The 27,999-nt window shown below is 37.1% G+C and overlaps 1 protein-coding gene across 1 annotated transcript in view; it reads left to right on the top strand.

The window, feature by feature from the left end:
• Shoc1 (shortage in chiasmata 1) overlaps positions 1 to 27,999 on the top strand; it is a 74,263-nt gene that overhangs the window by 33,358 nt on the left and 12,906 nt on the right. The window contains exons 11-22 of the mRNA XM_048348405.1: positions 679 to 921; positions 3,978 to 4,238; positions 5,337 to 5,495; positions 9,648 to 9,773; positions 10,903 to 11,079; positions 16,560 to 16,664; positions 19,877 to 20,055; positions 22,561 to 22,633; positions 24,626 to 24,695; positions 25,955 to 26,130; positions 26,735 to 26,852; positions 27,486 to 27,597. Of these exons, the coding sequence (XP_048204362.1) occupies positions 679 to 921; positions 3,978 to 4,238; positions 5,337 to 5,495; positions 9,648 to 9,773; positions 10,903 to 11,079; positions 16,560 to 16,664; positions 19,877 to 20,055; positions 22,561 to 22,633; positions 24,626 to 24,695; positions 25,955 to 26,130; positions 26,735 to 26,852; positions 27,486 to 27,597 (1,799 nt within the window). The remainder of the gene's footprint in view (positions 1 to 678; positions 922 to 3,977; positions 4,239 to 5,336; positions 5,496 to 9,647; positions 9,774 to 10,902; positions 11,080 to 16,559; positions 16,665 to 19,876; positions 20,056 to 22,560; positions 22,634 to 24,625; positions 24,696 to 25,954; positions 26,131 to 26,734; positions 26,853 to 27,485; positions 27,598 to 27,999) is intronic.

Here is a 27,999-nt window from a genome sequence, read left to right as displayed (position 1 = left end):
GAGCTCTGTACTATAATATCCAAGATGTTAGTCACCATAATATCTGAACAAATAAAGTCTTGTTTAGGCTTAGTATAATGAATTAGAGGGTTTGTTTTTTGTTTTGGGGGGGTTTTTTTTGCCAGTCCTGGGCTTGGACTCAGGGTCTGAGCACACTGTCCCTGGCTTCTTTTTGCTCAAGGCTAGCATTCTACCACTTGAGCCACAGCGCCACTTCTGGCTTTTTCTGATTATGTGGTGCTGAGGAATCGAACCCAGGGCTTCATGCATGCTAGGCAAGCACTCTACCGCTAAGCCATATTCCCAGCCCTGAATTAGAGTTTTTGACTTAACTCTTGTATTTTTCAAAATGTTATAAAATTTAGCTTAGTAATTAAATAAATAATGACCTAATAAAATATGGTTCCTTCCGCTATTTAATAAGTACAAATTTCAGCTTCTGAATGTTTCCAAATATTTAAATAAATTGTTTAGGTGACTTCTACTATTAAAATAACGTAGACTTTTACAAATGTTAGCATCTTAAAAATGAAATACTAGATACAACGTCAAGTGTCTTTATTTGTCTAATGTGTGAAAATGCATTTCGTTAGGAAAGGCCAATGTACTTCTGTTCATTGTGTTTTCATTCCATCTGTGCTGTACATTGTTCCTGTTTGTTGGTTGTTTATTTTTAAGGGCCAAGCATTGGTAAGCCCAACAGTCAATATTCAGTTACAGAGCTGAGAAAAATCTTTTGTATCAAAGAAGAAAGGCTTGTGATTAGTCCTGTAAAGGCAGCATGGTGGAAACAAGTAGGACTAAATCCAGTAATGACAGAAACTTTGCAACATCTGAATCTATATTTGCACCATGACAGTCCATCTTCTAGTGAAACGAAAATGGAAATAAACTTGCCTAAAAAAGGACTTCCATTAGAATGTAAGTACATAACACTAAGTATAATTTGTGTGAATATTTTAATGAAGAAATTTTAGGTATTGGATTTCTTCTCAGTGGTTAGAAAAATATAACTAAATTCTAGCATTCGATATACCTCTGGATATTCAGAAATTAGGACTTTTGGCTTCTCTGGGTTCCATTTCTAGAAAAATAAGCAAGTTTGACTAGCTAATTCTAATATCCTAGTCTGTACTAGAATCCTAGTGTCAGTTCATAAATTTCTAGTGATTTTCTATTAAAGTGATTTTTATGTAAATACTTAATTGTTAGTTCAGGTTCTATTTATATCAGCACAAACAATATTTTGTGTTTTACCTAGCAACTAAACTTTGGCATTCAATAATATCAAGTATCTCTCAAAACCTTCTTTGTTGGGCTGGGGATATAGCCTAGTGGCAAGAGTGCCTGCCTCAGATACACGAGGCCCTAGGTTCGATTCCCCAGCACCACATATACAGAAAAAATGGCCAGAAGCGGCGCTGTGGCTCACGTGGCAGAGTGCTAGCCTTGAGCGGGAAGAAGCCAGGGACAGTGCTCAGGCCCTGAGTCCAAGGCCCAGGACTGGCAAAAAAAATAAATAAATAAATAAAACCTTCTTTGTTGCTGGGTGCCAGTGACTCATGCCTATAATCCTAGCAATTTAGGAAGCAGAGTTCTGAGGATTATGTGGAAGCCAGCCTGGGCAGGAAATCCATGAAACTCTTATCTCCAGTAAAACTACAACCAAAAGGAAAAAAAGCTGGAAGTATTGCTGTGGCTCAAGGAGTAGAGCAAAATCAAAGCTCAGAGACATTATAAAATGTTTTACCCCTCACCCTTTTCTACCGGGCTATGTCTGTTATGTTAGTTTCCCTTGTTGTAGAATTTATAAAATCGTATAGTATGGGCTCTTTTGTTCCTGGATTCTCTACTCCCAATTTCAGATTTATCTATGGTACTGATATCACTAGTTCATTCCTTTTGGTTGCTGAGGATTTTTTTTAATCACAGGTAAGTTCATCACCTCCCCAGATATTCCCCAGTTTTTTAATTATTGTGAATAAAATACCCATACAAGTCTTGTGGGCATGTTATCATGTCATGTCTCTGGAGTAAATATCTAGAAATAAAATTGTTAATTCTTATGTTGGGTGTATGTTTAATTTTTTAAGTCTATTAACTTATTTCCTAAGTGATTTCACCATTGTACATTCCCACTAGCAGTGTGTAAGAGTTTCCATTACTCTGTATCTTTGTCAACACTGAGAGGCTATATCTACTGTTTATGTTGTATACTTCATTGTGGTTTTATTTTGTATTTCCCTAATGACTGGTGGCAATGAGCACCTTTTTACATGCTCTTTGGCCATTTACATCTTCTTTTTAAAAATAACAGTTTTATTGGGATATAATTCATGTATCATCCTTTTTTTAACTTTAAACCATTTAATATGTTTTAGTATAATCATAGACTTGTACAGTCATCTCCACAGACCATTTTAAAACACTTATCACTCCCAAAAGAAATTCCATGTCTATTAGAAGTCATTCCTGGGGCTGAGTATGTGTTTTAGCGGTTGAGTGCCTGCCTAGCATGCATGAAGCCCTGGGTTCAATTCCTCAGCACCACATACACAGAAAAAGCCAGAAGTGGCACACTGTGGCTCAAGTGGTAGAGTGTTAGCCTTGAGCAAAAGGAAGCTAAGGACAGTGGTCAGGCCCTGAGTTCAATCCCTATGACTGGCAAAAAAAGAAAGAAAGAAAGAAGTCACTCCCTATTTTGCCAAGCTATGGAACTAACAAACTGTTCTCTGTCTCTATAGATGTGTCTTTTCTGAGCATACGCAGTAAGTGGGAATCATGTACAGGTAACCTGTTGCCTTTTGTGACTGGGGCTTCTTTCATTCAGCATGTTTTCAAGATTTGTCTGTGTTGTAGAATAGATATATCTCATATGAAATGTTGTTTAAATCTTTTGCCAAATTTCAGTTGGGTTGATTTTTAAATATCCTGGCCTAAAAGTTCTTTAAATATTTTGACTTTTTTTTTTTTGCCAGTTCTGGGGCTTTTGGACTCAGGGCCTGAGCACTGTCCCTGGCTTCTTTTTGCTCAAAGTTAGCACTCTGCCACTTGAGCCACAGCGCCACTTCTGGCCATTTTCTGTATATGTGGTGCTGGGGAACTGAACCCAGGGCTTCATGTATGGGAGGCAAGCACTCTTGCCACTAGGCCACATCCCCAGCCCAAGAGTTCTTTAAATATTTTGGATACAGTCCTTTGCCACACCTGTGATCCTTGCTACTCCGGAGGCTGAGATCTGAGGATCACATTTGAAGCCAACCCAGGCAGAAAAGTCCCTGTGAGACTTTTATCTCCAATTAAGCATTCAAAAACCAGAAGTGATGCTATGGCTTAAAGTGGTAGAGTGTTAGCCTTGAGCAAAATAGTTCAGTAACAGTGCCCAGGCCCTGTGTTTAAGCACCAGGACTAGCACAAAAATAATAAGTTTATTTAGACAAAAAATTGATTTTCCAAATAAGAAATCATCAACTAGGGAAATAAGGATCCTGGGCCTAAGTAATACTATCTTGGCATCTTAATAAAAGTTAATAGAAGATGGGAACTTTCTGAGAACTTTAGAGGTGATAGAGGACATTCATTGGATTGCAGATATATCATAAGTTGTTAAGCTCCATGAAAATCTGCTTCCCCTAGGTAATTGGGTCCAGATTGCCCCTGATTGTTCCCCTGGATAATTTGCTCTGTAACACTTTTGTTAAATTTATTCTCTCACACTGGTTATTTGGTTTTTGCCTTTAAAAGCTATATATAAGTGACAATCTGGGTTGTAGGTCTTTGAAATTATTGTCATTATAATAAAGACCCCCAGTTCAACCTCTCAAAATATGGCTTCTCTGTTGATTGAATTCCCATATAGCACAAGTGTAGATCCAATTGTTGATTAGAAACTACAACTAAATGTCATTCTAATGTCTTGATAGAGTGCTCATTTAGTAATGGTAAACATTTGAGTATTTTTTTTATTTTGTTTTCAGCATGGCTAGAAGATAAATGTCATTCCTCACCTACCATACATATTAATAATAAGAAATCTAATAATTATCACACAGCATTTCCACAAAAGAGTCTATCTTCACCAAATGAAGTACCAGATCTGCATGTGTCTGAAGAATGGGGCTCTGCTAAAAGACAAAAAAGAGAAGAAAATCTAAAAAACAATCAAGAACTAGCTGGAAGAATAATCAAAAAAAAAGAAAAGAAAGATAACATTGAACTTGACTGTACACTACCTTTCAATGAACCATTTTCCTCTTCAAAAGTTAAGAAAACATCTTTTGAGCAGGATAAAACACAGGCGAATGATTTGAACCTTTTAAGCAACTTTGTTGTACCACCTACTGAATCATCTTCCTCTTCGAAAGTTAAGAAAACATCTTTTGAGCCAGATGAAACATCGGAGAATGATTTGGACCTTTTAAGCAACTTCGTTGTACCACCTACTGAATCTTCTTCTTCTGTTAAAATTAAGAAAACATCTTTTGAGCAGGATAAAACACAGGAGAGTGATTTGGACCTTTTGAGCAACTTTGTTGTACCACCTACTGAATCATCTTCCTCTTCAAAAATTAAGAAAACATCTTTTGAGCAGGATAATACACAGGAGAATGATTTAGGCCCTTTAGGCAGTTTTGTGGTATCATCTACCGAATCATCTTCTGAAAAAATTAAGAAAACATCTTTTGAGCAGGATAAAACACAGGAGAAAGATTTGGACATCTCAAGCAACTTTATTGTATCACCTACTGAATCATCTTCTTCTGCAAAAATTAAGAAAACATCTTTTGAACAGGAGAATGATTTGGACATTTCAAGCAACTTTATTGTACCATCTACTGAATCATCTTCAAAAATTAAGAAAACGTCTTTTGAACATGATCAACAACAGGAGAATGATTTGGACCTTTTGAGCAACATTGTTGTACCACCTTCTGAATCATCTTCCTTTTCAAAAATTAAGAAAACATCTTTTGAACAGGATAAAAAATTGGAGAATGATTTGGTTCTTTCAAGCAACTTTATTGTACCACTTACTGAATCATCTTCTGCAAAAATTAAGAAAACATCTTTTGAACATTTTGAACATGAACAACAACAGGAGAATGATTTGGACCTTTTGACCAACTTTGTTGTACCACCTACTGAATCATCTTCCTTTTCAAAAATTAAGAAAACATCTTTTGAACATGATAAAAAAATGGAGCACGATTTGGATCTTTCAAGCAACTTTACTGTACCACCTACTGAATCATCTTCTGTAAAAATTAAGAAAACATCTTTTGAGCAGGGGAAAACACAGCAGAATGATTTGGACCTTTTGAGCAACTTTGTTGTACCACCTACTGAATCATCTTCAAAAATTAAGAAAACATCTTTTGAGCATAATAAAAAATTGGAGAATGATTTGGACCTTTTGAGCAACTTTATTATGCTGAGAAATAAATATAATACTTCTAACTCAAAGACTGAAGACACAGACGATGACAAAAAAGATGGTGGGTATTTAGTAATACTTCAGCATGTGTATACTAGACTCAAAGAGTAAATGCATAAATTATAAAAGGCAAAGAAATAAAGCTTTTTAAGATAAAATAGTCAAGGAAAAATGCCGTTGATTCATGGTACTCTAGATGGACATGAATAGATACAGAATTACACATAATTATGCTTTCAAAAAGTTTTAAACTGTGTTTTAAATTGTAACAAAAGTCACTATTTATAAAACACTTTCTTTAGCTTCATCATATGAATTTCATGATTTAGTAGTATCTGTGTGCATGTATGTGCGTATGCATACGCATGCATGGACACAAGCTTGCACTACATGGGATTTGAACAAAAGGACTCTCTCTACACTGGTGCTCTACCACTTGAGCCATGCCTTCACTGCTGCTTTTTTCTGGTTATTTTGGAGATAGACTCTAGCAGTCTTCTGACTGAGCTAGTTTCAAACTGCAGTCTTCAGTTTTTAAGTCTCTTGAGTAACTAGGATTACAAGTATAAGCCACTAGTGTCCAGCTGAATTTATAGTATTTCTAACTTTTGTTGTTCATTCTGCCATTCTTTTTTCCCTCTGGTAGCCAAAAGAATCCTCTCTCAGTATTTTATATTTTAATGTGTATTTAAGGACTTTCTTTGCCCATTTAATTGCTTATTGCTCATTCTAGTGTTCCCCAAAATTTTTTATAGTGTTCTCCAAAATATTGTTTGAGTTGTAAATGTCTTAATTTCTTGCTTCTAACCACCATCAAGTAGTAGTAGTAGTAGTATGTAGGCACTAGTGGCTCACACCTATAATCTTAGCTACTAAAGATGCTGAGATATGGAGGATCATGGTTCAAAGTCAGATCTGGCACAAAAAAAAAAAAAAAAAAAAACACAGTCTGTGAGACTATCTCCAAAATAACCACCAAAAAGTCAAGCTGTGGCTCAAGTAGTACAGCATCAGCTAACAGGCAAGCCAGGCAACAAGCAAGCAGGGCTCTGAGTTTAAATCTCAGTATAGGAAAAAACAATGTATTAAGTCAAGCTAATTCTGGTTTGAATAAAAAGTAGGCATTTAGGATAATTTTGACATACATTTCTCTGATCAAATTAACTAAAAAATATGTGACTTAGAACACACGTGTTGCTGTCCTATGTACTATTTATGGACACATCAGTGTCATAGAAGTTTTATACATACTTTTCAAAAAGGAGGGACAAAAGTTTTATAGACCTACTTAAAACTTAAATTACTTTGCTGTGTATTTTTCCACAACAAACAGTTGTGAAAGTGTAAAATAGCATTTAAAGATTTTAGAATTGTGTGATCCTTTGTATGTGTGAGTACATATGCATATCTATGTGTGCACACACACATACATATAACATTTCTTAAAACTCGGTTACTGGATGACAGTTTTCTGTGTAATGAGATCATTCTGACCAATATTTGCTCCTAACTTCAAGTATAATTTCTGCATAATTTCAAACTAAAAAGAATTATCTTACACATTATCTTAAAGAATTATTTTCAGATGCATTAATGTTTCTAGATTTTATTCATATTTAGTTTTAAAAATAATTTACTCCAAAATTAACAGTGACATCCTTTTCTGGTTGCCCTAATTTGATACTGGCAAGTATTGGCTATCTGAGCAACATTAAATGAGGAAAAACATCAAGAAAGGACAAAAAGATTTCAAGTATTTTTGTTTAGAAAAAGGAAGGAAAGAAAGAAAGATTAATTTCTTAAACAAAGGAATGTTAGAAGAGTTTCTGTATTCCTGTTTCCTTACTTAGTGTTATGCATGATGGGTTATGCCTGCAATGAGGCAGAGATCAGGAGGATCATGGATTAAGCCTAGCCTGATTAAAAATTTAGTGAAGGTCTCATCTCAACCAATAAGCTGGGTATGATGGTGTGAACCTGACATCCAAGCAGATGGAAATAGGAGGATCACAGTACAGGCTAATCTAAGGAAAGATGTGAAAGTCTGCATGAAAAACAAAAAGGCCTGGGGGTGTGATTCAACTAGTCAAGTGATAGAGTACCTGCCTAGCAAGCATGAAGCATGAGGTCCTGTGTTAAGAGAGAGAGAGAGGAAGAGATAAAAGTAGGAGGGGGAGGAGAGGATGAAGAGAAAGAGGAAGAAGAAGAAAAAGGAGAAGGAAGTGGGGGAGAGGAGGAAGAGATAGAGAAGGAAGAGGTGGAAGAAAAGGACAAGAAGGAAGAGGAAGGGAAGAGAGATTGACTATAAACTTATAGGAGTGAACTTCCTGAAGGAAAGGATATTCTTTTCCCAACAGGGAACACTCTCCTCTCCCAGACCAGTATACCCTAGGGACTAGATAAATAACTCTGCTTAACTATGGTCTTAGATAGCAAGCCCATTTGACTTAACACTTACTAGTATTAAAAGTCTTATTTTATTTCTTGTCTTATTGAACAGTTAATTCAGGGACAAAAAATGCTATAACTTGTCAGGGTTTTTAGCCCCCCCCTCCCTCCCCTCCCCCGCGCTCCCCCTACCCGAGGGAGAGACGGGGGAAGGCACGCCCCAACCCTGATGAGCCAAGAAAGGAAAGGGTCGGCTGGCCACCCGCACCCAGCCCTCCCTCACCCGGAGGACAATCAGACTGCCTGGGAGTCAAGTCAGCGCAAGATCTCGAGATCTCGTTCGTTGGGGAAGTACGTGCCACTAATATAAGGCACAGGAACCAATCAGGTCTAAAATCAGCAGGAAGGGGAGGCATGAGCTGTCCATCAAAGGCAGAAGAGCCGGGGTGTCACAGCACACAGAACCGCCTCCGGGTTATAACCAAAGACACTAGTAGCAGCTTGGCGTTGTTGTTAGGCACCGCCATCTTAGCCACACGTGGCCCCAAGACTGAGAAACAGGCGGGGCCAGCTAGTTGACTTCCAGGTGTGCCCCACAATAACTTACTAGGCCCCTTACAAATCTCAGTAAAGAGTTATTACTTGACTGTATTTAAATTACTTATAATTAGTTGGCAGCATTTCTTGAAAATAATAACACAATTAATCTAGTTTAGGATAGACTATAATTGCACGTTTTGTTTTGTTTTTTTGCCAGTCCTGGGGCTTGAACTCAGGGCCTGAGCACTGTCCCTGGCTTCTTTTTGCTCAAGGCTAGCACTCTACCACTTGAGCCACAGTGCCACTTCCGGCTTTTTCTATGTATATGATGCTGAGGAATCGAACTATAATTGCACTTTTGAAGGCCCTTTTTCTTTGTAGCCCTGGCTGTCTTGAATTCTTGATCTTCCTGATTTAATTTTCTGAGTGCTAGGCTTACAAGCATATGCCACCATGTGTGGCTCCATTATTTTGCTTCTAATCATGCATTTAAAGCTCATATATTAAATATCTTAAGAGGGCAATGTACATCTGAAATTGTCTTGTCATCATACTGTTGATGGAAGGCATTACTATTTATTCAATATACATTATTTATATATCTATATCTGTCTGTCCTCTGTAATTCCTACAAAAGAAGAAAGAAAATTAGCATTTATTGGTCATTCTGTCCCAGGCACTAAAAAGGGCATAATAGAGATAATATGATGCTGTTGCTTGACCTTGAGAAGCTGATGGTATGATAAAAAGTAGGGCAGGGAAGCAGTTAGATAACTTCAGTACTGTGCACATAGACTGAGGAAATAAATGGGAGGGCACTGCTTGGCCTAGCAACTGGGCAGTTACATAAGACTTAAGCTGTGAATAGTAAAATTTTGCCTAGCTGAGAAAAGATGGAGTCAGACAGGGAAGGCTTAGAGCAGAAGAGAGGACTGCGACAAAAGGAAATGTGTGTGGAAAGTGGCAGAGACAAGAGGTAGAATGTGTCAAGAACAGGACTTGGTGTCTCATCCTTGTAACAATATTTAAAGTAGACAGAGTTGTCCATAGTTTACAGATGAGGAAATGGAGGCTTAATTGAAATTCTCATGTGATGCCAGTCCTTTCCATTTTTGTCATTTACATTCCTACCTGTAATGTTATTGCATTCATCTGGGTTGTTTGTTCAGTTAAATACTAGTGTATTCCCATGAAGATATCCAATAACTTAGATTGTATTTTAGAAGAAATCATTATAGTACCATTGAAGTTTCTTCTGAACAATGCATATTAATGTTTTTGTCAGAATTTCACCATAAAGAAGAATGTTCTTTGACTCTTCAGAAACCAAGTCCGATTGTTTCTACTAATAAAACTCTCAACATAAATGAAGAAACGGTAGCAGATAATGTCATTGAAATTCAAGCATCAGGTATGCAGCATCCTCTTCAAATGTAAAGTAAATTCACATTTACTTAATTCTAAAATTATTTCTTGGGGCTGGGAATATTGCCTAGTGGCAAGAGAGCTTGCCTTGTATACATGAAGCCCTGGGTTCGATTCCCCAGCACCACATATATAGAAAACGCCCAGAAGTGGCACTGTGACTCAAGTGGCAGAGTGCTAGCCTTGAGCAAAAGAAAGCCAGGGACAGTGCTCAGGCCCTGAGTTCAAGGCCCAGGACTGGCAAAAAAAAAAAAAGAAAAAGTTCTTTCTTGGATATCCTATTTCGTGTAATTTTCTAAACTTCATTCCACTTCTAATTTCAAGTTATTTCCAGACCTGGAATGCCCTATACACTGTCTCAGCCATTTCTTATTGCCTTCATCTAATACTCTGATTGTTATTTATATTTTCATTAAAATTACTTTAATTACCTACATTCATCAGAAAAACTGCAGCTCCTCAGACCCTTCTTTCTTGTCTGGAAAATGAGGTACTAAAGACTAATCTCTTCATTTTCTTCCCTCAATCAGGGTGACCTAAATAAGCTGCTGTTCATTCTATTACATTTTTTGTTCTCTGTAAAAAAGAATTATTTTTGACTCCTAAATCACAGCATGTCGTGCTCACTAATAAAACCAGTAAAGAAATGTAATTAGTTCTCAAATATCTTTTCATCCATTTAATTTATTTATGATATCTAGATGATAATGGAAATCTTTTAATATCATTAGTTGAAAACTAGAAGCAGTTTCTCATCATTACAAGTTGAGCTTTTGAGCTTTAAGTTTATAAACTAATAATAGAAGAGGGAAACAAAACTAATATGTGATCATCTTCATAAGGTCCTTTGTATTTGCCATATTAAATTAGTGACTGATTAAATCCTTTTGAATAAATAAGATAACCAAACTCTAAATGAGAATTTTTGTTTGTTTTTAACAATCCTACAGTAAAGTATCCTGAAATAAGTCTTTCCTTGTAATTTTTAGTTCATAAAATAGTTTGAATAAAAGTCTAGGCTTCCACAAAATAACATATTTAGTTGATCTATCAAAAAGAACACATCATCCTTACTTGTAAAAAAAACTTTGATTTTTTTACTTATATTTTTTCAGATACTCAGTGCCAAGCCTACTGTCTCTTAGAATCAGCAGCTGCTCCCATCTTTAAAAATCTTGTGTCTCTTTGTCCTTTTCCTGCTGCTAACTGGAAATTTGCCACTGTTCTTTTTGACCAAACAAGGTTCTTCTTAAAAGAACAAGAAAAAATAATAAGTGATGCCATTCCTCACGGTGAGTACATATCAAACTTGCAATTCTTAAAAAGAATATATTAATGTATAGATTATTGTATCAAATATAAAAATGTAAAATAGACTATGCAAAAATGACATGTGGATGGAGGCTTAGCTTAATTTAGCTTATAATACCCATTCCCAGAGACTGGAAGATCAGTTAAGTAAGGAAAAAAAGACAGGAAGTACCATCTGGCATCACTTCTCAGTAAAGATTCTAATTGGCATCTATGATATATTCATAGTGAGAAACTATTATTATTAACATCTGAACCAATTGGTCTCTTTCAAATTCAAACATGGTACTGGCAAAAAAAAGACACTAAATAGGGGTTTAGTCATCTCCTAACTAACAGTCATTAATTATCATTGTCTCATTACTGACCTTAACATTCTCAGATGGATTAGAGAGAATGGAAAAAGACATCAAAATAAAGCAACAAGGACATTTTCCTACCCTCTCTTATATATGGGAGACCCCTTTCCTTCGTCTCTGACCATGGATTAATGACTTCTGTTAGACTTTTTTCTGTTCCCACACTAATATGTATGTACATTTCAGGGGTTTGGATTAACTATAGTCCAGGCCAAGAAATGCTAAGCCCATCTACTATTATTTATCTTTGAGTCATCAGATTCTGTCCTATGTATTCTATCTTGTGTTTATAATAGTATTCAGTGGAAGACACAAGGTACAGTGTCCTTACTACATATGACCTGAAACCTACTTGATTTCTTTTAAAAGTCAGTTTTCTAAATTTATTAAACTTTGGTCAGACATAGTGGTTCTGAACCACTACTCAGAAGGCACAGTTCCAGAGGACTGTGACCTGAGCCAGACCCAGGATAAGAAAGCAAGAGCCTATCTGGAAAAATAAGTAAAACAAAAAAGGATTGGGAGTGTGTCAAGTAGAAAAGGCAAGCCTAGCAAGCATGAGGCTCTAAGTTCTATCAAAAAATAAATAAATTCATTAAATTTAGATGCCTTACATATTTTTTAAAAAGAGTCCAGGGATACTGAGGTAGCTTAAAAAACAAATTAAGCACAACATGAAAGACTCCAAGAGAATCAGATAAGATAGATAGACAGATTTTCAAATAGAGTATCCAGTTGTGTTTTTTTTTGGGGGGGGCAGCATGTTAGATTCCAAAACCCTTAAGCCATACTAGTATTACTGAAATAAATTTATAATAGGACAGGAGGGTTTTAACTCATGGTTTACTACTTAAAATATCTGTGAACCACACAAGTACATAGCACCATAAACACTAATTAAAGAATCAAGATCTACACTTTGGATCTACACTGGCATTGTGGTAATGATTATGCTAGAGAGACTGTAATTGTCCACACAGTAGTCTTTATAAAAAAATGACAAGACTTCCACAGAAAAATATTTGTTTTGCTTTTTTATTATTAATTTACTTTATTGTTATTATAGACGTGATGTACAGAGAGATTACCATTACCTTTGGGTAATGAGTACATTTCCTTTCATACAGTGTCTTCTGTTCCCTCATTCTCTCCTAGTCCCTCCCTTCCCATCTCCACCCACATGTTGTATATTTCACTTTTATCAATGTCCAGTGAGTTGCACTTTTTCAGCCTTTTTCCCTCAAGTTCTATACCCTCCCCTCCAACTGTCTGGAAGACATACACTTTAATACACCATACATAAGGTAAAGAAGACAGACTCATCAAAAAATAAAAACTAAAAGAAAAATTTTAAGTCTCTTGTTTCTGTATCTTGGAGTTCATTTTGACATATATATTATTTTATATAAATATGAAGAGGCAGGCATTGCACCTTTGTGTTTCTCTCCTAAGAATATCCTCTTTTGGTCTAACTGTGTGTGAATATCTAGAATCCTGTATAATTTATCATATCCCAGTGAATTTTAGATCTAATTTCTTTTTTTTGTTGTTGTTGTTTCTTTTGCCAGTCCTGGGGCTTGAACTCAGGGCCTGTGCAGTGTCTCTGGCTTCTTTTTGCTCAAGGCTAGCACTCTACCACCTGAGCCACAGTGCCACTTCTGGCCTTTTCTATATATGTGGTACTGAGGAATTGAACCTAGAGCTTCACATGTATGAGGCAAGCACTCCTGCCACTAGGCCATATTCCCAGCCCTAGATCTAATTTCTGTATGTCAGAGAGAACATGTGCCCTTTGCCTCTCTGAGCTTGGCTTACCTCACTTAACCTAATTTATTCTAGTTCCATCCATTTCCCTGCAAATGACATTTTTTTATTCTTTTTAATGACTGTATAAAATTCCATTGTGTATGGGTATCACATTTTTTTTTATCTACGCATCTATTGTAGGGCATCTGGGCTGTTACCGTGTCTTGGCTATTGTGAATAATGTGGCAATGAACATGGATGTACAGATGTCTTTATCATATGAATGCTCATGATGTTTTATGGTAGATGCCCAGGAGTGATATGGTTTGGCCATAGGGAAGGTCTATGTTTAGTTTTTTGAGGAGCCTCCAGAATGCTGTCCAGAGTGGTTGTACTAGTTTATATTCCCACCAACAGTACAATAGGGTTCCTTTTTCATCACATCCCTGCCAACATTCATTATTGTTTGAATTCACAATGTTGGCCTATCTAACAGGGGAGAGATAGAATCTCAGAATTGTTTTGATTTGCATTTTCTTTATAGCCAGGAATGATGAGCATTTCTTCATGTGTTTCTTTGCCATTCTTACCTCTTCTTCTGAGAAGTTGCTCCTTAGTTCCCTTGCCCATTTAGTGACTGGTTTATTCTGTTTGGGAGGGGCTAGTTGCTTGAGCTCTTTTTATATATTGGATATTAGGTCTCCGTTTTTTTTGTTTTTGTTTTTGTTTTTTTTTTGGCCAGTCCTGGGCCTTGGACTCAGGGCCTGAGCACTGTCCCTGGCTTCTTCCCGCTCAAGGCTAGCACTCTGCCACTTTAGCCACAGCGCCGCTTCTGGCCGTTTTCTGTATATGTGGTGCTGGGGAATCGAACCTAGGGCCTCGTGTATCCGAGGCAGGCACTCTTGCCACTAGGCTATATCCCCAGCCCCAGGTCTCCGTTTTATATATTGCTGGCAAAGATCTTCTCCCAGTCTGTTGGCTGTCTTTCTAGTTTACTAACTATGTCCTTAGCTGTGCAGAAGATGTTTATTTTGATGTAGTCCTAATTGTCAAGTCTCTCTTGTTTGTCATGTTTTGTCACACTCTGGGTGGCGCAAATAGTGTAGAATGCCCTAGTCAGTTGGTAAGGTTCTGTGGTATGCAGGGTAGTCTGGTGTCCTGGCCTAGGTTTTGGCCCAGTGGCAGATCCCTATTATGTGGTACACAGCAGTGTTTTGTCCTGGTCTGGTTCTCTGTTGGGGGTAGGCAGATTTCTGCTAGTCATAGTGAGGAGATCCCCTGGACTAACATCTAATTCCAGAAGGGCCAAGAGCAATAGTCCAACACCCTTTTGAGCCTTGGGAGTATGGGAGGAAGGCAGATTCCCACTATGCTTTAATGGAAGGTTGTCCCCACCTGAGTCCTGAATTGGAATAAAGTGTGGGCTCTGTGGAGAGGGCAAGCTGCCACAGGGCAGTGCAGGAGATTGTTCCCATCTCAACTCCCAGACTGGCACGCTTTTAGGTCCCGGACTGGTGTCTACGTCCCACAAGGTGAGGGGCTGCATCCAGGTCTCTGAGATAAGCAAAAGTCTTAGGGGAGGTGGGTTCCCATACGGCAGGGCAGGGCAGGAAATTTATTCCCATTATAGTCCCGGACTGGCCAGGAATGGTGGTGGTTTGCCTTTTGAGATAAGGTCTCTTGACGTAGCACAGGCTATCATTGAATTCAAGATTTTTCTGCCTCCATCACCTAAGTGCTGGGATTACAGTGTGGCAATCATGCCCTGTTTACTTCCACAAAAAAATTAAAGCAAACAAATGAAAATTCAGAGTATAGTTTTTGTATGTCTGGTACTAGAGATTGAACTCTGACCCTCATGATTGCTTGGCAAGTCCCTGCCATTTGAGGCATATGCTAGAATTCTGAATATAGCTTTGAGTCCCATAATTCTCAAGTTTTAAATTAGGTTAGCATGCATTGTTTCAAACACATTTAAACATCATTGAGCAGAGTGATGATTGTAATAAAATATATAAGCATAAGTATTTATGGAGGACAAGATAGGAACATGGGTCTGGGTGTCCAGATGGAGCATTTATTGCCTTAATCTTGAACATGATATAATTGCTTTACTTAATATTCTTTCATTGGCCACAAAATCAAGCTAAAGTTAAATCTCTTATAACAAACCTAGAAGAAGCCAGACACCATTTCCCACTAGTTACCTAATTTGTACTCCATTTTTAAAGCAATTTTTATACTTCCAGCTCACCAAATAAGGGTGTCTGTTTTTTTAACCTGTGTCCAGCCTTTCCAGACTGTAATTGACTTGTACTTCTAAGTGTTGATATACTACCTATTATTGGCATTCCCTTTGCTTAATTCCCAATCACAACTACATATTCCCCTTTTATCTTAATCCATTAGAGCAACAATTTGGAAAATGTTTTATCAGAACAGTCTGCAAGTAATTATTTAATGAGATCCCAACATATAAAACAGAAGGAATTAGAGCTGCTCTGGATAAATTGGAACGAATGGAGCCTAGTATCCTGTCTTTTGGTTACACTTTTATATGAAGAAGAGACCAATCATCTTTAAAAAAAAAAAAAAAAACTATAGGAAGCTGGGTGCTAGGGGCTTATACCTGTCGTCTTAGCTACTAAAGAGGCCAAAATCTGAGGATTGCAGTTTGAAGCAAGCCTGGGAAGGAAAGTCTATAACCTTTATCCCTAATTATCATCATAAGGCCAGAAGTAGAGCTGTGGCTCAAATAGCAGAGTACCAGCCTAGAGCAGAAAAAGATAGGGGAGCATGCCCAGGCCCTGAGTACATATATGTATACATGTACACATATACACACATAGAGCTACATGAACACAATTGGGTAATTGGTTTGTTTACGTGAATATTTCTTTTGTTCATATATTTGAACTACTTATTCCCAATGTCCTCCATGTTAGGATCCTCCACCTTTGAGCCAATTGGCAAGTTATTTAATTTTCTTCTTGTTTTATACCTAGGAAATCATTTATCTATTTTTGCAACAATAATAGAAACAATTGAACATTACTTGAAGCAACAGGGGATGAATTGAAAGGCTAGCTGACTCGGTTCCAGTGCCAGGCCCACCATTTATTTCCTAACTGACCATGGATAGTTTTTTAACCTCACTAAGACAATTTCCTTTTCCATAAAATATGACAATAAATCTCCCTAATAGGGTTGTTGTTATGTATTCAGTGAGATAACTAGCTTAAATATATTCTGGCATATAATAAGCACTCAATAATAAATGGTAGCTATTATTAAGCAGATTCTTATATATACTTTAAAATTCTGGTATGTTTTACAATATGTTTTTGTCTCTATAGGTACAAATTCTGAAAGAGAAACAACCTACAAGTATGCTGCTGTCTTACACCTTTTGGTGACAATTAGAGATGTCCTTTTAACATGCAACTTGGACACAGCATTGGGTAGGTACAGGAAATTTTGTTTCTATATTTCATCTGAAATAACTTCTGAAAAAGATACACCTATTAAGAAATTATATATCCTTCTTTTACTTCTACCTACTAAACACATGAATATTTTGACATAATTATAAATGGAATTCTTTCTTTTTCAAAATGCTGGTGATTGAATCTAGGGCTACCTCTGAGCCGCATCCCAGCATGAACTCTGTGTGTGTGTGTGTGTGTGTGTGTGTGTGTGTGTGTGTGTATTTGATTATGATCATTAGAAAAAATTGTCCTTAACAAGTTTAGGATTCTGACTCTTATAGATTCAACACCTTTATACAGATTTGCTTGTATAGTCATTATCATGCCCTATGTTTTAATGTAAGATTTGCCATTTTGCCATGTTTTAGGTCCTCATTGGATATTTATAGTTTTAAACCTTTTCTAGATAAAATATCACTAAATTATAGATGTGGTGCTGTACACCATAATGCCAGATTCTCAGGAGGCGGAGATCAGGCAGTTTGTAGTTAAGGCTAGTCATCTCAACTGGTAGCTGCACATTGGACACAAATGTCATCCCAGCTATGCAGGAAGCATAAATAGGAGCAATCCAAGTCAGCTGTTCAGAATTTTCTCTGAAGACCTTGTTACAAAAATAACTAAAACAAAAAGTGTTTGGTGGAATGACTTACGTGGTAGACAGCCAGCCTACCCAGAGCATGGCACTGAACTCAAGTCCCATAACCATCTAGGGGAAAGAAAAAACAGCTGGGTGCCAGTGGTTCACTGTAATCCTAGGCCTCTGAGGATTGTGGTTTGAAACCAGCCTAGGAAGGAAAGTCTGTGAGACTTCCATCTTCAATTAACTACCAAAAAACAAGTAGAGCTCTGGCTCAAGTGACAGAGCACTAGTCTTGGGCAAAAAAGCTCAGGGATAGCTCCCAGGCCCTGAATTCCAGTCCTAGTACCAGCACAAAAATTAATGAAAAACTATTTGGGTCATATTGGTAATGTTTATTACAAAATCTCTAATGTATTACAGCTTTAGATCCCTTATTGGTGGACTTTTATAGGTTTAGCAATGACATACCTATATGATCATGTTTTTAACTTAAGACTTTCTAGAACCTACTTCCAACATAATTATTAATTTTTGACATGGATCCAGTCATGTTCTCATGAGGTTCTCTATGACCCAGATGGAAATATTATTTCCATATTGTAAAGTTTTGATAAGCACTGAGCTGAAGTAAGTCACAATTATACTCCCTCTATAGCACTGGAAACTCAGTCTAGATTTTTATATTCTGCTTTAACATTATATATTAATAATCTATCTGTTTGTACTTTAACAGAAGCTGAGAAGTATAATGAAAACATGACACAAATACTAGTGCATTTTACTTATAATAGGTATATTAACTAGGGCTGTAGCTCCCACTCCTTACTTGTGGGGGATGGAGCCAATACAGCCTGTTCCAGTATCAGCATTCTTCTGGTTTAATCAAAGAATAAAGGAAAACTACCATGTTGGGTGTTCTAAAGGTTGTTATAACCTAGTTATGACTAGATATATAATCTGGCTAAATATAGTATGCCCGGTACTTCATAGAGAAATAATATGTATGCAATATTGCTTGAAAGAAACTCACAAACAGAAGGATCACAATTCAGGGTAACCCAGATATAAAAAGATACCTTATCTCAAAAGTAACCTAATCAAAAAGGGATGATGGAGTGCCACCAGTAGTGCCTACGAAGTGTGAGGCTGAGTTCAATCCTCAGTACTCTTCCAAAAAAGTAAAATGAATATGCATAAGTATACATCATATTTGTTTCTTAAATATTTTTATTAATATTAGTTGTATGAGAGTTTTATTGTAACATTTCCATATATGCATAAAATGTACTGTGATCAAGTTCACCTCGCTGCTCCCATTTGTATTAGGCCCTCATCCCCTTCTCACCTTCTTAAACAATTTCAGCAGCCTTCGGTGGTATTTTTTCATACATGTATATAAAGTACTTCAATCATATTTACCCTCTCCATTGCCCATCCCTTCTCCCACTCATAACAGCCTCCACTCCCAACAACCTGTTGTACTGTCCTGTCTCTTTTTAATGTATATTCATTGTACAAAGGAGACTAGGAATATGGCTTAGTGGTAGAGTGCTTGCCTCGTATACATGAAGCCCTGGGTTCGATTCCTCAGCACCACATATATAGAAAAAGCCAGAAGTGGCGCTGTGACTCAAGTGGTAGAGTGCTAGCCTTGAGGAAAAAGAAGCCAGGGACAGTGCTCAGGCCGAGTCCAAGGCCCACGACTGGCAAAAAAAAAAAACCCAACCCTAATTGTACAAAGGATACATCATAGTATAAAATATATAATGATATAAATACACCATGCCATTTTTTAAAGAATATATTTTAGTCAGATTAGCCCAATTGGTCTCTTTCCCCATCCCCCTTTACCTTCTATTGTTTAACAGCTCTCTTTATGATGTCATCTTTATTCCTAAAGTTTTAGTTATATATTTATTTATTTTCCAGTCCTGGGACTTGAGCTCAGGGCCTGAGCACTGTCCTTGAGCTTCTTTTGCTCAAGGCTCCTACCGTTTTACCACTTGAGCCACAGCGCCACTTCCGGCTTTCTCTGTGTATGTGGTACTGAGGAATCAAACCCAGGGCTTCATACATGCAGGGCAGGCACTCTACCACTAAGCCACATTCCCAGCCCATGATGTCATCTTTATGTACAAACATAATGTATTTTGACATTTTTCCTCCAACATTCTCTTTCCCTCTCCCCACATCCCCTTGTTCCTCCAATTTTTATGTATGTGTACTAGTTTAAAACATAAATATGGGGGCTAGGAATGTGACTTAGAGGTAGAGTGCTTGCCTAGCATGCATGAAGTCCTTGGTTCAATTCCTCAGCACCACATAAAGAGAAAATGCCAGAAGTAGCACTATGGCTCAAGTGGTAGAGTGCTAGCCTTGAGCAAAAAGAAGCCAGGGACAGTGCTCAGACCCTGAGTTCAAGCCCCAGGACTGGCAAAATTTTAAAAAAAACATAAATATGAAATCTTAAAGAGTTCTTATTAGTCAATATCTCAGATCAAAATCCAAATACAATTAGCTGTCACTATTTTTCTTCTCAGTTTAGTTACTATATAGTTTTTAAAGAACAAAAAGAATTTTGTTGGTCATTTTGCTTTAACAGGATATTTGACAAATGCAAAAGATGTCTACAAAAATATTTTAGGCTCCTATTTGGATGATATTTGGAGAAAGCTGAAGATTATACAGTTTATTAAATATAAAAAGCCTGAAACAAACCATAAGTTACAAGAATTGAAAAATCAAATACTAATGTGGATGCAACGTGAACAGCAAATTAAGGTTAAGTATTAGAACCAAGCAGCTTAAAGTAATCAGTTGAAATATGACTTCGATGTAACTTGAATTTTTTTTCACTTAACTTTGAAACTCTGAAATACTCTATATTGTTTAGCCCCTTGACAGTTTTCTTAAGTAACGCAACACTGAGACCCAAAGAAAATGACTAACACCATTACTCATGTCTTGAATTTTAAAATACTTTTTAATTATAAACAATTTTTTGTGGCTCAACTCTCCCAATAGCCAAAAGTTTTGTCTGAACATGAGCATATATACAATATGCTATATATGACCATGTATAATAATGGAAATACAGTGATTTATTTTTATATATTGAACAAGATTTTCATCTGACATTATTGTTTATGTTTTGATTTAATTGGAAATTATTTACTTACCTGGTATGACGTTGATGAAAATATCATTGAAAATTTAAGACAAAAATCTTTTTAAAAATTTTACCAAGCCGTAAAGCATTTCATTTAGTTTCACTAAATCTAGATAAAAATGTATGGGTTTTGTTGTTGTTGTTGTCTCAGTTCTACTTTTATCTTTATCCTCAACTTCATAATTTCTTGAATAACTTTCTTAAGTCACCAAAATAAACTAGTGAGAAATTTTCAATTGAAACTGATTATCTGCTCCTGCTCCAGAGAAAGAAACTCTAATAGTAAGTTAAAAAAAAAATAGAGCAACAGATCATTTCCTTTTCTACAACAAATTCACATTTTTCTGGGTTAAATTTAGCAAGAGCAAAGTAGGCATCAATTAGGGAGGGAGGAGGGCAGTAGAGACCAGGTCTGCAAAACAACAAACTTCTTTTCAAATGGTATTTCCACATGTTTGGGTCAGTGACTTTACATTATGTATCTAAAAACCAAACAACTACTAAACATAAAAAGGTCTAGAATAAACTTATCAGTAGATCACAATAGCTCAACAGCTATGTACACATGATCATATAAGATGAGGATAAGCAAAAACAACTCCAAGAGAAGGACACAGTAGTATTCTACTGTTGACGTTATGTTTAAAGTTCTAGATGAATTTCCTATGGCATACCCTACGTGGTTACTGTATATCATTTTGGTACGCTGGATATTGCATATATGCCTACCTGATCTAGGGAAGGGAAAGAAAAATGAGGGTGTAAAATATAACTAGAAATTTATTCACTGCTTTATTATGTAACTGTACCCCCTTTGCACAACACCTTGTCAATAAAATTTAATTTAAAGAATAGGCATCAAGAAATATTATGTCTTGATAGTAATATATGTGGGAATCCTTGAGAAATGTTAATATCCTACCCCCAAAATACTTTTCTTATGGGTGTTTGATATTGCCAGAATTTATTTATTTATTTATTTATTTTTTTGGTGTATGTGATAGAGCTTGAACTCTGGTGGTAGGTAATTAAAGATAAGAGTCTCCTGAGGGGCTGGGAATATGGCCTAGTGGCAAGAGTGCTTGACTTGGTATACGTGAAGCCCTTGGGTTTGATTCCCCAGCACCACATATATAGAAAACAGCCAGAAGTGGCGCTGTGGCTCAAGTGGCAGAGTGCTAGCCTTGAGCAAAAAGAAGCCAGGGTCAGTGCTCAGGCCCTGAGTCCAAGGCCCAGGACTGGCAAAAAAAAAAAAAAAAAAAAAGATTCTCCTGAACTTTCCTGCCTGGGCTGGCTTTGAGCTGGGATCCTCAGATCTCACCCTCTTTTTTTTTTTTTGCCAGTCCTAGGGCTTGGGACTCAGGGCCTGAGCACTGTCCCTGGCTTCTCTTTGCTCAAGGCTAGCACTCTACCACTTGAGCCACAGCGCCACTTCTGGCCATTTTCTATATATGTGGTGCTGGGGAATCGAACCCAGGGCTTCATGTATACGAGACGAGCACTCTTTGTTTTGTTTTTTTGGCCAGTCCTGGGCTTGAACTCAGGGCCTGAGCGCTGTCCCTGGCTTCTTTTTGCTCAAGGCCAGCACTCTGCCACTTGAGCCACAGCGCCACTTCTGGCCGTTTTCTATATATTTGATGCTGGGGAATCAAACCCAAGGGCTTCACGTATACCAAGTCAAGCACTCTTGCCACTAGGCCATATTCCCAGCCCAAGACGAGCACTCTTGCCACTAGGCCATATTCCCAGCCCGGATCTCACCCTCTTGAGTAGCTAGGATTATAGGCGTGAGCCACCAGCACTTACAGCACTGCCATTTTTTGCAATACAAATGTTTACATTTGTAATCTGTTGTTTGGGTTTTTTTTTGTTTTCTTTTTTGTTTTGGTTTTTTTAAGGACAAGGCTTTGCTATTTATCCTTGGTTACCTTTAAGCTTAAGATCCTACTCCCTCAGCCTCCTGCCTACTTGAGGTTACGGACTGCTACTCTCAGAAACTTGTAATGTTATTGTTATTCATTCCATGTGATTAGTGCAGTTTGTTATTTTATCACTGTAATAAAACTGTGAAAAAGGATAGTCATTCAGATATATATGAAATTGTTATTTTTGACTAGGTGCTGATTATAATAAGAATGGACTCAGACAACGAAAAACATTTGCTCACTAAAATCCTTAACAAAGTAGAAGGTAAAAAGCTTTTCAATTATTCTTCATTTGATAACAGATAATTGAACGCTTAAAAAAAAGTTTGACCTAACCAGCTTTTGAAATTTAACATCCCATAGAATTCATCCTTTTTGGCAAGGGCTAGGAATATGGCTTAGTGGTAGAATGCTTACTTAGCATGCATGAGCCCTGAGTTCGATTCCTCAGTACCACATAAACAAAAAAAGCTAGAAATGGCACTGTGGCTCAAGTGGTACAGTGCTAGCCTTGAGCACAGAGAGCTAAGGCTCTGAGGTCAAGCCCCAAGACTGGCAAAAGAAGCCATTATTTTTTAAATTAAAAAAACAGCAGGGCTGGGAATATGGCCTAGTGGCAAGAGTGCTTGCCTCCTACACATGAGGCTCTCGATCCCCAGCACCACATATATGGAAAACGGCCAGAAGGGGCGCTGTGGCTCAGGTGGCAGAGCGGGAAGAAGCCAGGGATGGTGCTCAGGCCCTGAGTCCAAGGCCCAGGACTGGCCAAAAAACAACAGCAAAGCATGAAAAAAAAAAAGAACAAATAGACAGGATGGGGAGGGGGAAGCGCTATAAGTTGTTATATAAATCTAGACTAAAAAACTACAATATAAATACTGTAATGTACTTATATGTATTTGTTATTATTAATAATTGACACCTTTATCACTTGCTTACTAGTTGCTAAATTATACTGGTTGCTTATAACAACTCTGAGTAAATGTTATTAACTCACTTTTACAGCTACTTAGGGAGCTGAGAGAAATTACGCTTTTTAATTTCCATTACTTCTTAAGGAACATCTAGTTTCTTCCCTACTATAAAAAAGTAGGTTTTAAACAATATGACTATGAATTGTAGAGAGAAATACTATTCATTTCTTACTGTTACCAAAGCTATCATGTCAGGTAAAGTTCTTATAATTATTAGCGATTACTCTGTCATTATTATATGACACCTTTGTGAACTTCATAGTTTATTGAAGAACACTAATAGAGGGTAGAATTAATTTGAATTTGGTTTAGCTGCCCTCCACCACCACCACCACCACCCCCAGTACTGGGTGAACTCGGGCTCTAGGAGCTATACCCTTAGCATTTTGCTCAAGGCTGGTGTTCTGCCACTGAGCCATAGCTCCACTTCTGGATTTTTGGCCATTAATTGAAGATTAGAGTCATAGACTTCCCTAGCCAGAGTGGTTTGGAATGCAGATTCTCACATCTCAGCCTCCTGAGTAGATAGGATTACAGGGCTGAGCTCCTGGCACCCAGCTGTGTTCACTATTCCTAAATAAGTATATCTACTAAAAGAATAGCCAGAAAGTAAGGCTAAGAGTTTCTTAAAATTTATTATATTTTGATTAAATAGTAAGATAGAAATTGAATTATAATTAGGAAGCAGGAAGGAATCTAAGAAACAGATGGTGCCCAATAAATCTTTCACTTCTTGTGTAATGAAAAAAAAAGTATGTGTCACATTGAAATGCATTCCCCTGCAAATTTAATTATGTACCTAATTTTTTGTCTAGATAAAAAATGAAAATTTCCTATGGTTAGTAAAGATTAACTGTACAGTCCATGAGTTTGGAATGTTTACTTTAGGAACTTGGTATCATTCAAGTTGGTAGAGTGCTAGTTGTGAGCAAAAAAGCTGAGCAAGAGCTCAAGGACCCTAGTTCAAGCCCCAGTACCAACTTAAAAGAAAAAGAAAAAAAATGGAAGAAAAAGATTTACTTTAAATTATGTTTGGGACCAATTTTACTTCACATAAGAAATTCAGATTTTCCTTTTAATGTATACAAATAACACTAGAAATATTGCTTATAGCATAAACTTTCTGGTATACTAGGTTTACAAACATAAAGTAGCAAATTATATTTTAAACAATTTCTTTGTTCACAGATCTTAAGTTCATTTTTATGGGAGTGAAATATATGATACACTGAAAAGAAGACTGGAAAAAGATCTTGTTGTAAAAGTTCTTTTTATCCCAACAGGTTTAACATTGACTACTTTCCATTTAAATGGAAAAAAAGACTTTCTGGAATCTACAGGGGTTTTGAACAGGTAAAAATGTATTACCTTACTATGGGGAGGAAAAATACCATTTCCACAGTGGGAAATTACTGTTTTAATCCTAGTGTTTGGGCTGGGGTTATTAGCTAGTGGTAGAGTGCCTAGTAGGTGTGATTCTTTAGGTTTGATTCCTGAAATATGAGAGGAGAATTCCTCCTGGAATTTAAGAAACTTAATAAAAGCTGAAATTAATTGGATGCTGGTGACTTACACCTCTAATTCTAGCTACTCAAGAGTTTGCCATCTAGATAATATTTCAAACCCTTCCCAGGAAGAAAGTTTTGGGGTCTTAATTTTTAAATTGGTAGAGCACCAAAAAGCAAACAAAGAAAAAAAATGGAATTAATCGTTTTTCTCTCTCTCTTCTTGAAAAATAGCTTACTTAGAAAACTTTAACCACTGCTATGTACACTATAATTGTCCAGAAATTCAGTTCAATCTTATTTAATATTCTCAAATTCTCATCATAAGTTTTGTTGGAACAGAAGTATTTATTTAAACTTTAATCTTCTAGCCAGGTGCTAGTAGCTCACGCATATAGTCCTAGCTACTCAGGAGGCTGAGATCTAAGGATTAAAGTTCAAAGCCAGCCTGAGCAGAAAAGTTGATGAGACTCTTATCACCAAGTAAGCATCAGCGAAGCTGGAAGTGAAGCTGTGGCGCAAGTGGTAGAGCACTAGCCTTGAGCAAAAGTGCTGAGAAACAGTGGCCAGGCCCTGAGTTCAATTACGTGCACATGTGCGCAGGCAGGCACACACACACACACACACACACACACACACACACACATCTTTAACCTTCTTTAACCAGCCCTTTTTTTTTCTGTTTGATTTTTTTTTTTTTTGGTGGTGGGGGGCGGTGTTTGGTCTTTTTGTTTTGTTTTGTTTTGTTTTGTTGGTACTGAGATTTGAACTTAGGGCCTTGCACTCCTGCTCACCTCGCTTGCTTGTCATTTGCCCACACCCCAAAACTGGCTTTGCTGGTTAATGAGAGATGGAGTCAGGGACTCTGCTTTACTGCTGGCTTGTAACTCTAATCCTCCAGGTCTCAGCTTTCTGAGCAGCTAGGTGTTAGCATGTTCCTGGCTGTCAGCATTGTTTTCACTTCTTGCTCTTTTTTTGGAAACCATTTGCTAGTTTAATAATAAATGTAGTATTTAAAATATCTTTATTTTGTCTTATTTCACTTAGAAGTTATTTCTAATAATAGGTTCAAATAAAATTCCATTTCTTGGCTTTTATTTTCAATAGGAATTCCTGTGTAATTGTAAATAATCAAAATATCAGAGCAGATTTCCCCTGGAGCAGCTTCTCATTTGTTGTGGAATACAATCATGCAGGACATTCTTGTTGGAAGACGCATTGTGAAACATTGAACATTCCCTTTGTGGCCTTTAAAGTGATTCTTCCAGACACAGTCTTAGCAAGTAAGGAGACAATTCAAAATCCTTTTCTGCTTTCTGTTTATCATCTATAGAAAGAAAATCCTTCCTTTATAGATTTCTTACTTTTATTAAGAAGGGGGTAGGGGGACAGGGGTATTAAAAAAAAAAAAAGGAGCTGGACACTGGTGGCTCACTCCTGTAATCCTAGCTTCTCAGAAGGCTGAGATCTGAAGGTGGCCATTTGAAGCCAACACAGGCAGGAAAGTCCATGAGACTCTTTTTTTTTTGGGGGGGGGGGCCAGTCCTGGGGCTTGAACTCAGGGCCTGTCCCTGGCTTCTTTTTGCTCAAGGCTAGCACTCTGCCACTTGAGTCACAGCACCCCTTCTGGCCATTTTCTGTATATGTGGTGCTGGGGAATTGAACCCAGGGCCTCATGTATATGAGGCAGGCACTCTTGCCACTAGGCCATATCCCCACCCCCTCCATGAGACTCTTATCTCCAGTTAACCAGCAGAAAACTAGAAGTGCCTCTGTGGTTGTAGAGTGCTAGCCTTGAGTGAAAAAGCTCAGGGACAGCACCCAGACCCTGAGTTCAAGCCCCATGACTGACAAAAGAAAAGGAAATGTAAATTTTCTCTTATCTAGGAAGTACTGTGCTGGATAGATTTGGTGGTTTTATTTTGGGAATTCAGATTCCATATGTGTTTTTTGCAACCGAAGGACTTCTTAATACTCCAGAAATACTTCAACTGCTAGAATCTAAGTAAGTTACTTATTTTATAACTTCAGTAAATGTATGTGTGTTAGCAGGATGTATTATTGTATATAGCATTATATGTTATTGTATGTTATATATTATTGCATGTAGCATTGTATCTCTGCTTTCTATCTGGAATTATATCATGTGAAAATTGTATTCATTTATACTTCTATGAGCTTATAAAAAGTAGTTAAAACATAGGCAAAAGGCTAGGAGCATAGATTTGGATTATAAAAGTGAGCTTAGTATATGTCAGGCCATAGGTTCAACCTCAGTATCTTCCCTCAGGTCAAGTTTTAGGAAAAAATAAAGAAAACTATGACAAATGGGGAATGTTTTAGGCTTTCAATGTTTTGATTTCACAAATTATTTCTTAAGAGCTAGAATAAATACCAAGTTAATGGTAGAGCACTAGCCTTGACAATACCTAAGGCTACAAACATCTAAACTAATGTACAGAATAAGTCTGAATAAGTCAGAGTTTCTTTCTTAAATTTTATAACAGTAAATTAATACATTAAAGAAGATTCAGTAATTCAAGTAATTTAATAAGCAGGAGGATAGTAAAACAGTCCTTGAAGATTTTTTTTTACCCATTTTATTTTTTTTCTCACCCAAGAATCCTGTGTTTTACAGCTATAGTATCACACTAGTGGAAAGATGCTGCAGTGAGTCACTGAAACTCTTTGGAAGTACAGAGTATTATGTGGTAGTAACAATCGATGAGCACACTGCTGTAATCTTACAGGTAAATTCAGTAAAAAAAAAAAAAATACAACCTCAAATACATTTAGATACATACAGCTATGTAATTTGTTTATTCGCTAAGTAATTTGTTAAAATTAACTGAAAAATGACTATTACCAAACTTCTTTGATGTCTTATAATTTTTAAGACCTTTTAGGAAGACAAGATCCTTTTTTAAGAAGATCCTTTTGGGGTTTTTTTTGTTTTTTGGTCAGTTGTGGGGCTTGAGCTCAGGGCCTTGGCCATGTCCCTGAACCTCTTTGTGCTCAAGACTAGCACACCACCACTTGAGACAGAGCGCTACTTCTGGTTTTTGAGTTGTTGATTGGCAGTGAGTCTCACAGGGATTTTTCTGCCTGGGCTAGCTTTGAACTGTGATTCTCAGATCTGTCACCTAAGGAGC

The sequence above is a fragment of the Perognathus longimembris genome, chromosome 1, assembly GCF_023159225.1.
Source record: "Perognathus longimembris pacificus isolate PPM17 chromosome 1, ASM2315922v1, whole genome shotgun sequence".
NCBI lineage: Eukaryota > Metazoa > Chordata > Mammalia > Rodentia > Heteromyidae > Perognathus > Perognathus longimembris.
This window is presented reverse-complemented; position numbering and strand designations above follow the sequence as displayed.